This window comes from Neoarius graeffei, chromosome 1, assembly GCF_027579695.1.
Source record: "Neoarius graeffei isolate fNeoGra1 chromosome 1, fNeoGra1.pri, whole genome shotgun sequence".
NCBI classification, from domain to species: Eukaryota; Metazoa; Chordata; class Actinopteri; order Siluriformes; family Ariidae; genus Neoarius; species Neoarius graeffei.
Window position 1 is genome coordinate 30,256,312 of NC_083569.1, and position 15,123 is coordinate 30,271,434.

At 38.4% G+C, this 15,123-nt stretch overlaps 1 gene segment (V, D, J or C); it reads left to right on the plus strand.

Moving 5' to 3' along the window:
* Window positions 1-1,304: 1,304 nt before the first annotated feature.
* On the plus strand, window positions 1,305-1,864 carry LOC132884646 (T cell receptor alpha variable 36/delta variable 7-like). The segment is given in 2 exon segments: window positions 1,305-1,344; window positions 1,497-1,864. Coding segments are annotated over 2 exon segments (408 nt in total).
* Window positions 1,865-15,123: the final 13,259 nt, after the last annotated feature.

A 15,123-nucleotide genomic window follows, 5' to 3' on the forward strand; every position in this document is an offset into this window, starting at 1 on the left:
TGGTAATCAGAGCGGGTGGGTGGAGCACAGAAGTATGGCAGGCCAGAACTGAGTTCCAAAAACTCTTTTTATTTGCACTTTTCAGTCGCAAACACACTCTACCTGCCACACGCATACACATACACACACACACACACACACACACACATAAGTCATCTGGTCGGGGAGAGAGCTCTCTTCCTCTGCTCTCTCTCTCCTTATATAGGGTGCGGTCCCTGGGGAAGACACACAAACACAGGTTAACTAACATCAGGTGTAGTGATTCTGCCACTTACCTTCCCTGACTCCGCCCTCCTGTCACAGACCGAGGCTTGACCACGCCCCCACTGCCACTTACATCAATCTGTGAAATGTCTGTAATGTAATGTAATGGTAAAATGGGATGTTTGGATGCTGCCCCCCCCTTACACGTTCATTGAGGTTTGTTGACTGTAGGATGGCCTTATGTACACCCTCAAGTCTCTGTTACGTTCTGACTCTCCCTTTTAGTTATGCCGTCATATTTAGTCTTGCCGGAGTCCCCACTTACACTCAGCACACAATGTTCACTGTTCGTAACCATTACATGACAGTGAGCATACTTAAAAATCTGTATTCTCTCTCTCTCTCTCTCTCATGCTACACATGCCACTCCTGAGATACCAGTGATGATGATCGGATGCATTACTTAGTTCTCATCACTTCACTTCTGTGGAAGATGACCCCTTATGGACAGCCTAAAGATCCACTTAGAAGATAGTGTTGGAGAAAAACAGTTTTGCTACGATGGCTCAGGACTGCACTTGCCATAAACAGTTTTGCATTCAAGTCTCAATTATTAAGCAGCTGATAACTTCAACAAAATAGACTTCATGCCAAAGCTACAATGAATTTCCTGGTTACCCAGTTGCCCCTTTTCACTATATAGGACACAGTTATAGAAGTGAGGTATTTATAATCACACTGTCTGTTATCACCCAAATGAGGATGGGTTCCCTCAAAGTTTCTTCCTTTTGTTGTCTCAGGAGTTGTCACTGTCACCTCAGGTTTGCTCAGTCGGCATAAATTTATATCTGGCATTTGTATAGTTCTGTAAAGTTGCTTTGCGACAATGTCTATTGTTAAAAGTGCTATACAAATAAAACTGAATTGAGTATAAAGCCAGGATGCTGCAGCAACTCAACAATCTGTCAACACTGTAAATGACACTGTCATGTGATGTTGTGGGGGCGGAGCTTCATGATGCTTCTTGAACCTTTATGATGTTTCCATATTAGCTTACAGAAAGTCCTCAGAATATTTTAATTCAGCTGAGACCATTCATGATGTTCACTGTTATATTAATGTGTCTGTGGCTTTCACTTGGTGAGTTTAGATTTTTTTTTTCAAAAACATTATGTGTTGAATTATTAATTAATTAGTCTGTGTGGTGTTAAGAAACAGCAGACTGTGAGTCTGACTTGTGTAGTTCTGGCTTGATTATGTAAAGGTTAAAAACATTATGTTCTCTATGACAGGTGACTCCATGGCAGATTCAATAGAGCCACTTTTCACTCGTGAAGTTGTACATGAAGGTGATGATGTCACTCTGTCCTGCAGCTACACAAAATTCACTGGTACAGTCAACAACCTGCACTGGTACAGACAGCATCCAAAATCTACAACTGAGTTCCTTCTTTACATTGTTCCAAGTGGAGCTCTAAGTCCCAACCGTCCCCCAAGAACGTCTGCTAAAGTTGATGAAAAGAATAAACAAGTGGATCTGCTCATCTCCTCTGCTGCTGTATCAGACTCTGCACTATACTACTGTGCTCTGCGGCCCACAGTGACAGGAAATCCAACTGCACTGTACAAAAACTTTCACACAGTTTTGTTTATACTGTAGGCAGTTCTGCTGATGATTTTGAGAAATTTTTGATGAGAATCTCACTTTCTCTCTGAATATTTATAAAGGGATTATATTGATGCCACATGTTGTATAATAGTATCATAAAACATTAAAACAGTTTTATTATGCTGAAGACAAGTGAACTAATAAGTTCCATAATTTGCATGCTCTCCGAACCTAATTTTACTGAATTCTCTCTTTTTTTAAACTTTTTATTTATAAACCTATTTCACATGTTAAGAACAACTAGTAAGAAGCAGTTAAGAAACAAAGCAAGAAGAAAAAGGAGAGAAATAACATGAGATAATGGGATGATCAGTAAATAAACACAGATTTGCCAAATTCAAAACAAAATATCCATCCAGAGAATAATTATGGAAAAACACACCAGTTTCCCCACAGTTTTTCTCCCAGCTATTTTTGGAGCCATATTATTAGGTGACCAGATTTCTGAGAAGAAAACCGGGGTCATTTTCGGTTCAGCAGTGAAAATATCATTAAAACATCTAATGTTTTCATCTTTGTGATAAAAAGGTGCAACATTTCTGGTTTTCATGTATTTTGAGCATGCATTGCATAAAAAGTGGCATTTTCCTCACTGAGTGCACTGTAGGCCGATTCTGCAACTGCTTTAGGTTCACATTCATTAAAGACAATGTGAAAATCTCTGGTATGGGTACATAGTTTACATTTACAGACTCTTAAATTGTAGGTGAGCTGAAATAGATGTTTTAGATTTATGAAAGTAAATATGTTAAATTCATTACCATATCTGCCACTAGTAATGGACAATGTATTTAAAAATATACAAAACACACTACACAATATAAATAAACAGTTTACTTCAATACAAGCAATTTTAAGGTATGGTAACATTATTATTATTATTATTATTATTATTGAGGATACATATGATTCCCGATCTCTTGTAGCCTAAATTGTAGCCAAAGCTGAACTGATGGCCTCACCTAAATGAGTAGCCTTAATCAAAACGTGTTGTATGCAAAACGTGTAGTGTGCAAAACGTGTAGTCCGCTACACATCACAACAAATTATACAGATTACTGACACTTTGGTCACATTACCATAAGCCTACAGCTTTACATAGCCAGCTACTCTATGGCATAACATACCAATTTGTGTGTAAGTTAGCTTATGCTGTTTAAACTGTTAAAATTTTAGCTCAGCTGGATTTCTGTTACAGCAACGCTACATCTAGCAACAACTTCAGCTGACTGATTGGCGCTCACTGAGCTTTCTCCTGCTAGCATTGGCTGCAGTAGGCTACGGTTTATTAGGTCAACCGCTACATCTCATTGCAGTGTGACAAGCAATGCTATGTCATATACAACATCGCAAAATGTAGCTTACACATTTAAAGGCTAAATAACAGATGACAAACAATGTCACTTAGGCCTACAAGAAAAGACGATGGTTCACCTGTCCAGGAGCGAATGAAGTGGTCTGTCAAAGCTGAATAAATGACTTGAGTTTAGGCAAAGATTATAGCCCTCTGCTAAAACAGTTGTTCCTCAGGTCAACCAAACAAAATGCTGGAAAGGCTATGGCCAGAGGTGTTCTAGAACATCTCTGCTATCGGCCTGAGCCCATCTTAAAGTGATCCACAAAACAATATGTGAGGCGTCTGCTGAAATCTGGTAAATGTTTCAGTATGTTTTTTTTTTTTTTCGGGTTTGTGGTCATGGTTAAAAATGGGGACATTTCCAGAGACAGCTCCAGCTAGGGACAGTTTAACAGCATAAGCTAACTTACACACAAATTGGTGTGTTATGCCACAGAGTAGCTGGCTATGTAAAGCTGTAGGCTTATGGTAATGTTACCAACATGCCAATAATTTGTATAATAGCCCTCATTTACCAATCAAACATAGAAACCAGGTCCAAGTGTAGAAATCAGAATATGGCAGTGTTCATGTGTGATTCATGAAACATTCCTATCTTGCCAATCAGGGCATAAGACTGATTGGTCACTGATAAATGTGGCATCTGTAAATCATCGTCATTTAAATATCACACCCTAAATATTCTCGGTTTAGAGTCTGTGCCTAAGACTTTCCAACATGGAGAGGTGTGATATGTTCAAGAAGAAACATTTCTCCACCCTCCAAATAGAAGCTCAAATGTCCAATTGAACAGATTATTTATACAACCCCGATTCCAGAAAAGTTGGGACAAAGTACAAATTGTAAATAAAAACGGAATGCAATGATGTGGAAGTTTCAAAATTCCATATTTTATTCAGAATAGAACATAGATGACATATCAAATGTTTAAACTGAGAAAATGTATCATTTAAAGAGAAAAATTAGGTGATTTTAAATTTCATGACAACAACACATCTCAAAAAAGTTGGGACAAGGCCATGTTTACCACTGTGAGACATCCCCTTTTCTCTTTACAACAGTCTGTAAACATCTGGGGACTGAGGAGACAAGTTGCTCAAGTTTGGGGATAGGAATGTTAACCCATTCTTGTCTAATGTATGATTCTAGTTGCTCAACTGTCTTAAGTCTTTTTGTCGTATCTTCCATTTTATGATGCACCAAATGTTTTCTATGGGTGAAAGATCTGGACTGCAGGCTGGCCAGTTCAGTACCCGGACCCTTCTTCTACGCAGCCATGATGCTGTAATTGATGCAGTATGTGGTTTGGCATTGTCATGTTGGAAAATGCAAGGTCTTCCCTGAAAGAGACGTCGTCTGGATGGGAACATATGTTGCTCTAGAACCTGGATATACCTTTCAGCATTGATGGTGTCTTTCCAGATGTGTAAGCTGCCCATGCCACACGCACTAATGCAACCCCATACCATCAGAGATGCAGGCTTCTGAACTGAGCACTGATAACAACTTGGGTCATCCTTCTCCTCTTTAGTCCGAATGACATGGCGTCCCTGATTTCCATAAAGAACTTCAAATTTTGATTCGTCTGACCACAAAACAGTTTTCCACTTTGCCACAGTCCATTTTAAATGAGCCATTGGCCCAGAGAAGACGTCTGCACTTCTGGATCATATTTAGATACAGCTTCTTCTTTGAACTATAGAGTTTTAGCTGGCATCGGCGGATGGCACGGTGAATTGTGTTCACGGATAATGTTCTCTGGAAATATTCCTGAGCCTATTTTGTGATTTCCAATACAGAAGCATGCCTGTATATGATGCAGTACCATCTAAGGGCCCGAAGATCACGGGCACCCAGTCTGGTTTTCCGGCCTTGACCCTTATGCACAGAGATTCTTCCAGATTCTCTGCACCTTTTGATGATATTATGCACTGTAGATGATGATATGTTCAAACTCTTTGCAATTTTACACTGTCAAACTCCTTTCTGATATTGCTCCACTATTTGTTGGCACAGAATTAGGGGGATTGGTGATCCTCTTCCCATCTTTACTTCTGAGAGCCGCTGCCACTCCAAGATGCTCTTTTATACCCAGTCATGTTAATGACCTATTGCCAATTGACCTAATGAGTTGCAATTTGGTCCTCCAGCTGTTCCTTTTTTGTACCTTTAACTTTTCCAGCCTCTTATTGCCCCTGTCCCAACTTTTTTGAGATGTGTTGCTGTCATGAAATTTCAAATGAGCCAATATTTGGCATGAAATTTCAAAATGTCTCACTTTCAACATTTGATATGTTGTCTATGTTCTACTGTGAATACAATATCAGTTTTTGAGATTTGTAAATTATTGCATTCCATTTATATTTACAATTTGTACTTTGTCCCAACTTTTTTGGAATTGGGGTTGTATTTGGCAGCCAGAAAAGTAGCATCATAGAAAGTCAGAAAAACGCAGTATTGAAATCACTGCTGCAGTCAACAGCATTGCCATCGACAACTGAAATCCAGCTGTTTGATTATTTAATTTATATATCCATGAGATATGTAGCCTATATTCTGTCCATAATAATAAGGATATAATAGCTTATATCGAAAATCTTTAGATGTGGGTGAAGAAACAATTGTTAGATCTCAAAAAAGCCACAAAAATTATACAGTTGTGGAGTTTCTTATTTCCTCATTTTCATGATGTTTCAGGCAGCAGTGGTGTTCAACCTTCAGCTAGACAAACTGGTCTGGAGCCACCCACAGAGCCAAGCAACCACAAGCTGTGAGAGAGAGCATGTGCCTGGTCAACTTCATTTCATTTGTTAATATACATCAATTCCTGCATTTCACATCCGTAACACATTCCAAAAAAAGTTGGGACAGGGAAATTTAAGGCTAGTGATGAGGTAAAACAATTAAACAATGATGTAATTTAAAACAGATGATGCCAACAGGTGATTGTAATCATGATTTGGTACAAAATCGATATCCAGGAAAGGCCTAGTCTTTAAGGAGCACACTGTAAAACCCGATAAGGTCACTGAGCTCAAAAATTTTATTGAAACCAATTACGTAAAAATTTTTGAGGTAAGTAACTAAATTTTTTAAGGTAAGATTTCTTAAAAATTACACTATAGTTACACTTAATTGTAATTTTTAAGAAGTCTTACCTTAAAAAATTTAGTTACTTACCTCAAAAATTTTTACGTAATCGGTTTCAATAAAATTTTTGAGCTCAGTGACCTTATCAGGTTTTATAGTGCAAAGATGGGCTAAAGATTTCGAGTTTGTCAACAAATGTGTGAGAAAATTATTGAAATGTTGAGAAGCAAATGTTCCTCAAAGAAAGATAGGAAGAGATTTGAATATTTCACCCTCTACATTGCATAATATCATGAAATGATTCAAGGAATATGGAGGAGTTTCAGTGCACAAGCCTCAGCTGAACACCTGTGATCTCTGATCTCTCAGACGGCACTGCATCAAAAACCATCATTGATCTACAGTATAGCTGATATAACCACATGGGCTCGGGATTACTTTGGCAAATCTTTGTCAAGCTCTACAACATGGAGTCACATCCACAAATACCAGTTAAAACTTTACTGTGCAAAACAGAAACCTTATGTTGACTATGTCCAGATGTGCTGTTGACTTCTCTGGGCTCGGGGGTATCTGGAATGGACCATCACACAGTGGATATGTGTATTGTGGTCAGACAAATCAGTATTTCAGGTCTTTTTTGTAAGAAATGGACACTGTGGGCTTTGGACCAAAAGTGAAAAGGACCATGCAGACAGTTACCAGCAACAAATCCAAAAGCCAGGGTTTCTCATGGTATGGGGTTGTGTCAGCGCCCTTGGTAACACACTTCTGTGATGGCAGCATTAATTCAGAAAAGTACACTGAGATTTTTGGAGCAACATATGCTGCCTTCAAGATGACGCCAAGATAAAACAGTAACTTTTTTCAAATCTGGTTCAGTTGTTAGCGAATGACCATAATGGCAGTTGGACATTCATCTTTCATACAAAAACCTCAGCTGGAGTCGTCACTGAACCTATTTGTCACAGCAGTTGTGTTAACATTTACGATGTTAAGAACTATTTTCAGGAGTTAAAAAAATACTACAATGGCCACTTAAACCATACAATAATTATAATTCTTTGTTCATGGACCAATAAAGTAAAACAAAACTGGAAAGAGGGTTATATTTTTGTATAAATGTTCAATCTTGAGACAGCCCAGGCCTCTTACTCCAAAAGATCTATATAAGAGGTGAAGTTGGATGCAGTGAGTTGATCAGCAACAGTGGGATTGTTCTGTGTTGTATTGGTGATTTAGTTCACTGTGACTGATACTGTGAAGTGATGATCTGTACAAAGTTATGCTCCAACAGCAGAACTTCCTGGGTGTGGCCTCCTAGAAATGTTTCCCTTGTGTGTAACGTTCAGCACATACAGCAAGCACTATTATACAGGATCCTCACAGAGCTGTGTTCAGAAATGGCTCAACTATACAACTTCCTGTACATAGTGAGATACATCCCACTGATTCTCACTGTCACAACAGGTAATTAACTTTCATCAGATAATTAACTGTATTCCTTAATACCCATGTTTTAAGCATAAATTCTTGAAATTATTGTTTTTGGTTTGTTTACAAAAATACTTCATAGATTTATTTCTTTATGTTCCTCTTTACAACAGGCAGTTTCGCTAATAAAATTTGGCCGACAGATGAAGATGCCATTGTCAGGAAAGAAACAGACACTGTTACTCTGAAATGTTCATTTGAGTCAAGCAGCGAGTACATTTTGCTTTACTGGTACAAACAATATCCGGACAGCGCACCACAGTATTTACTGTATAAAGGCGCAAGGTCAAGATCTGACCAGAGGACTCCTGCTGATCGTCGATTAGAGTCAAAAACAACCAGAGACTCCACTGAATTTACTATCAGAGGTCTAAAGCTCTCAGATTCTGCGCTCTATCACTGTGCTCTTAGAGATGTAGCACAGTAATACAGAGTCAATGAAAGCCTGTACAAAAACATACAAATGTTAAACAGGAAGTTTCTAAAACCTCATCAAAGATACTCTCTTTACCAAATTGTTATCAGTTAACTACACATACACAAAGGTTGTGGTAACATCTGCAGCTAAAAGTCAAAGCAAATTAAAATAAAGAGGGTTTAAATGTGGTGCAACTTTAAACAAGGACACATTTTCCCTGACTCTAAGCTAAATTTCTCCCTAGGGAGACCAATAAAATTACTTTACTTTACATTTATCACAGTAAATTCACAAATCGACATTTTTCAAAAATGTTTTCCTGACATTACCAGAGCCGTTGTGTCAGGTGTTGTTGGTGTGAACTACTCTGAATTAAAGGCCCTGACCTTTTTTGACTAGTTTTCCCCCCAATACACAGTGCTCAATTTTAATCAATTAATTCAGTCATTCATTATGCATGTACATAAAAATGCATGTTATTTTGCTGGATGGGAGCTCAGGCAGTGGCCTTTTACAAAGATGAAATGGATGAATAATAAAATGGCAGCAGTACATGCATACAATCATTCAGATAGAAAGGAACCTGAAAAAGACATTTCTAAGCCAAAGCTTATTCTTGACTTTCCCCTACAATATAATTATCACACCTCCTGTAAGCCCTGTGATGACCTGGTGACTTGTCCAGGGTGTACCCTGCCTTTCGCCCGTAGTCAGCTGGGATAGGCTCCAGCTTGCCTGCAACCCTGTAGAAGGATAAATCGGCTAGAGATAATGAGATGAGATGAGACACCTCCTGTAGATTTGTTTACTTTATCCATTTGTTTGTGTTTTCAGTCTGTGAATTTTATATAAGTTGTAATTGCAGTTGTGTGTGTGCTTTACACACTTCCACCTTCCCTGAGTCAGTTAATCCTTTCCTTTACAAACCCGAGTCCCTCCGTCTCTCATCCTGATACACATCACAGTAAATTCACAAATCTACATTTTTCAAAAATGTGCTGCTAGCAAAATGATGTGCAGACAATAATTTGTGAACTAATTTAATATATTTCTGCCCACCAAGATTTGTTTTGCTCGTTAACAAAAATTATAGTGTATTTTAGCAATATAAGGGGCACAGCAGTTCAATATATACTCTCAAAATAAATATTCAGTTGGATGCTTTTGAACATTGCTGGCTGTCTCTAAGTTGCTCTGGACATACAAGCATATTATAAACCACACAGAATTACAATTATTAGCTATTATTGCTGAAGCTATTTGCTGTCTGAATGACTCAGTATGCTCCTCAAAAACAAACTGTAGGCAGGTATTAAATGGGGGGCAGAGTTCCCTCACCTTGGTTATACAGTATGTAAATGGAAGTAGAAATGAGATGTGTCTAATGTGTTTAACCCCTGTTACATTGTTAGTTTTTGATGTAAAAAATAAATACATCCAAAATAAAAGTCAGATCAATCATGCCAGATCTTATTCCACCCATTAATGTGATATAGAAACCATCAAAATCAATGTGAAAAACAAATAGAAACATTTTAGGAGGAAAAACTTATAATAACCTGGTTGCTAAGTGTTTTTTTTTTCTTCAATTTGAGAGATAAAATTATGTATTTTATACTGAAGTGAGTAATAAGTGCATACACTCTAAGAAAGGATGTGTTAAAACTGACACAAACTGTTAACTTCTTACACATCAGTGGGTGAGTTCTGGGACAATGCTTGTTGTGTTAATTTTGACAGTGAATGTGTCAGGAAGGTTAATATGAAGACGTGTAAACTTGTAATATTAATACATTATGTGCTGTATAAAACAAATAATTGGCCCTCATTTATGAATTGAACAAACTGGGCGTACGGTCATTTCCACGCAAAGCTCGGCATTTATCAATGTGAACGTGAGCGGAGTCTTTGATCAAATCTCATGTCAAGTCTTACCTCAGGTATGCAAGTACTGAATCAGTGCAGATGTGTCGTACAGCACAGTAAATCTGGCTGAGTGGAGAAGTGTTATTAGACCATATATACTGACTGGCATGTAAACATATGCAGCCACATATTCATCACTTAAAATATGGAGCATATGGCAAAATATCACATTTTGTAAAGGCCTTCATTGACTATGAGCTTGAATTTGGTAGCTTGTTGATGGCAGCGCTGTTGACCACAGCAGTGAGTTCTTTTCATACTGGTATTGGATCCGCACTGGTTTCTACATTAGATTGATAAATGAGGGCCATTGTGTTGAATGCTGTGAACAAATACACAGTTGTGTTAATTTTAAAACTACACATAACTATGGGTGTAAAACAGCTGACATTTAATACAAAATGTGTAAATTGAAGTGCTACACAATTTGTGTAAATCTTCCACAAGGAATTTTAATCTCCACTAAGAACATTTGATTAATTAAATAATTTCACTGATTGATTTGAAAATACATGATAACTGGGCTTGGTACTGGATGGAGAATGAAAAGTCAAAAGTAGGAACTATTAAAACACAACACCTTTGTGTTGGCTTCCACTGTTCTTAATCCAGAAATGTAACGGCTAAATCTGCGTGAACACTACATTTCATTTCATTACATTCATTTCATTTCATATACCGAGGTCATCACTGTTCTGATACACAACTCTGCTGCAATGCACATCTAGATTCATGTTTTCAAGCTTGCTGATGGCACGACAGTGTTGAGCCTCGTCAGCAAAATGATGAGTTTACATACAGAGAGAAGGTGGGCAGTTTTGAGGACTCGTGTAGAAGCAACAACACCTGGACATAACAGCAGATCTTATTTTCGACCTCAGGAGGCCCCACAGTGGTTAATGTGTGTCTGCGCACGTGATCATGGGATTCTATGAGTCTTGGGTTGCACATCACCGAGGATCTCATCTGGGCCAAAATAAATCCCTGCAATGTCTTAATTTCCAGGAGGGACTGTACCCTTAGTACATTCATTCCATTCATGGGCTTAACAGAGCGTCCTGTGCAGCTGTACCACTGTAGCACACCATGAACAATTAGATAGAAAGCTTTACAGAAAGGTCTACAGGGTGTGTGGTTGAGACCAATTCTGAACTTGAGTGATGTAGCTGAGGATCTGTACGAGTTCAGGGTTTTTTGTCAAGTTCAGCTATTTGCTGTAATCTCATCTCATCTCATTATCTCTAGCCACTTTATCCTTCTACAGGGTCGCAGGCAAGCTGGAGCCTATCCCAGCTGACTACAGGCGAAAGGCGGGGGTACACCCTGGACAAGTCGCCAGGTCATTACAGGGCTGACACATAGACACAGACAACCATTCACACTCACATTCACACCTACGGTCAATTTAGAGTCGCCAGTTAACCTAACCCGCATGTCTTTGGGGGAAACCGGAGCACCCGGAGGAAACCCACACAGACACGGGGAGAACATGCAAACTCCGCACAGGAAGGCCCTCGCCGGCCACGGGGCTCGAACCCGGACCTTCTTGCTGTGAGGCGACAGCGCTAACCACTACACCACCGTGCTGCCCTATTTGCTGTAATGATTTGTGAATTTTAAAAAAATGACTTCATTTTCACAGCAACACATTTTTCAGGGTAAACTGGGACAGTGTTCATTTCAAGGAAACAAAATAAAACCAAACCAAAAAAAAAAAATCCTTGGTGTGTAAAAGTCTTTTCTCTTTCTCCACAAGATGGCATTGTCAGTTATCTTATTGTGGCCCAAACACAAGGACCCTGCTCACGTCCCTGAGAGATTTCGACTTCTTTGATTATGAATACTGCTTTTCACAATAATATACACTCTCTTCAATCATACATAATACTTTTATATGTAATACATTGAAAAAATACACAGAGATTGTACAGATAAAGAAAAGAGCCCTTTATTTGTCACATATACCTTCGAGCACAGTGAAATTCTTTCTCTGCATTTAACCCATGTGAAGCAGTGAACAAACACACACATGCACACAAGTGCGCAGTGAACACACAACATCCCCATAGCAGTGGGCAGCTGCGCTACAGCGCCCGGGGATTAATTGAGGGTTAGGCGCCTTGCTCAAGGGCACTTCAGCCATGGATGTAGAGTGAAGGGAAAGTGCTGTTCATTCACGCTTCCCACCTACACATTTTCCTGCTTGTCCAGGGAATCAAATTGGTGACCTTCTCTAACCTTTAGGCCGTGGCTGCCCCAGAGATGTGAGATCTTATTGCAGTTGTGTTCCAGTCTTGATTCTGATTATTCGATTGAGCTGAATAGTATAATTCTCAACTCATCATCAACAAAATGACTCCTTTCTCTGAATTAATGAAGAAAATTGAAATTGGAGTCAGACTATAAATACAATTTGTTAATAATGTGTGATGTGTAATATATTTGTCTCCCAGCATGGACAAGCACATTACAGCTGCAGTGAATAAAATGGGCTCTGGACAGGTTCACTTGTAATGGTGGCGCTGGCGGTGTTTGTGTGTTTGTGACTGGATAATGTAAATGTTCTATTTTGCTTCCACAGTTTCATGTTAAAATGATAACTAGCAACCAAGAGATTTTTTTTTTTTAGTTTCCAGGTTTATAAAGCAGAACAATCATATTTAAATTATATGAGGCAAATGAATGAATGAATGAATGAATGAATATTTATTCATTCATTAATTGAAAGAAAGAAAGAAAGAAAGAAAGAAAGAAAGAAAGAAAGAAAGAAAGAAAGGTAGGCCCTGGCAGCACACTAGGCTACAGGGAAGAAATAAGAAACACAAAAGTAATAAAACATCCAGTCTCTCTCTCTCTCTCTCTCCTGAAGACCTCATGGTTTGCTGGAATCTTTCATAGTATTACTAAGAGCAGCAGCTGGTTTGTTCCTCACCTCAGTGAAATAACAGGCTTTGTTATTACAAATTTCATAAATAAATCACATTATAATAACAATAGCAATAACTTGTTATACTTTTTTTTTTCTATCATGACATTTTTTTCACAGCAATTTCTGGTAAGGCCAAAGCCCCTAAATGCAGTAAAACTACTTATAAAACATATATAACAGGAAATTTAAACATTTAATAATGTATTGATTAGATTATATTTTTACAGATTAGAATGATTGATTTTTCATAATTCCATGAATTCTGCTGACAGTCGGAGTTGAAGACAGGTTCCCCATGTGAGGCTGAATGTAAAGCCAGGATGCTTCAGTAAGAATCAACAATCTGTCAGTAACAATGGTGACACTGTCATGTGGTGCTGTGGGCTGGAGCTTCATGAACCTTTATGATGTGAACATATCATAGTACAGAAAGAATACTTTCACTCAGCTGAGACCATTCATCATGTTCACTGTTATATTCATGTGTCTGTGGCTTTCACTCGGTGAGTTAACTTTGACTTTTTGTCACTGCAGAAATATTAAGTGTTGAATTAGTGATTTATTCCTCTGTATAGTGGGAAGTAAAATCAGAATGTGGGTCTGACTTATGTCGTTCTGGCTTGGTGGTGGAAATGATAAAAAACATTATGTTCTCTTCTCTATGACAGGTGACTCCATGGCAGAGTCAATAAAGCCACTTTTCACTCAGACAGTTATAAATGAAGGCAGTGATGTTACTCTGTCCTGCAACTACGACACAAGTCGTACCTTAGACTACCTGCACTGGTACAGACAATATCCAAAATCCAAACCTGAGTTCCTTCTTTATATATCACAAAGTGGACATAAAAGTGACTCAATCCCACCACGTCTCTCTGCTGAAGTTGATGAAAAGAATAAACAAGTGGATCTGCTCATCTCCTCTGCTGCTGTATCAGACTCTGCACTATACTACTGTGCTCTGGAGCCCACAGTGACAGGAAATCCAACTGCACTGTACAAAAACTTTCACACAGTTTTGTTCCACTTAAAGCTGATCAACTTCCAAAGTTACATAATTCCAGATGATATAATATCAATGATAGAATGAGCTAAAATAAATAAATGGGGGGTTCAATAGATCAATAAAATATATGTCTTTTGGCTCAGTCTCCTGCTATACTGTAAATAAATAAGACATGTCCAGGGTATTTACATGAAACACCAGGATATTTAAATAATCCTTCAGTGTCTTCTAGGAAGACATGGGTGTATGTATATGGAGGATGTAAGAAAGCACGCATGACTATTATAAAGACACCGGCATCTATCAGTAGACACAAGACGCATCTTCAATTGGCCTATCAGCTTGTAAGTATGATCTCCCAAGCCAAGTATAGATCTTTCACAATTTATTTGGGCATGAGCTCTGTTAAATGTTTTGATATTAGGAAAAAAAAGTAATAGCTACATATCTGTACTAAAAAAGAAGATAAACCCAACCTTACAAGCTGCATATAGGCCTACTGAAACAAACTACTTACTTTAGATGGGCCTGTTAAACATGTCCCTGGCATCTTATTTGTTTGTATTATTCATTCTTCTTTTTAAGTTTGGTTTTCTTCATCACTTCACAGTAATCACTTATTAAAACTCATGCAGCAAACCTAAGTCTGAATTCAAGACACCGGCATCTTCATGAACCGTGCTGAGAAACACTGTGAGAAACGCTGGGGTATTTACCATTGCACGTGAGTCAGCAGCAGTGATAACCACGTGATGCTGTCCAACCAGTCACGGAGCAGCGCGGACATTTTGACCTGCAATTCACATCCAGCAGTTGCTACCAGACTCACAGTCATTGCTCGCTCATCATATATTTTTTGGTTCATTGTTACCAGTAGATCGAGCTTGTATAATGGTTAATATCAATAATTTACTGATTTGTTAGTGTTACAGTGAGAGTATCATTCTGTTGATTCCCTTACATTACGTGTGAAGCCTGCCACATTTAGCTAAAGAAAATCTGTATTGGTGTCACCAGACTAGAAGCATGC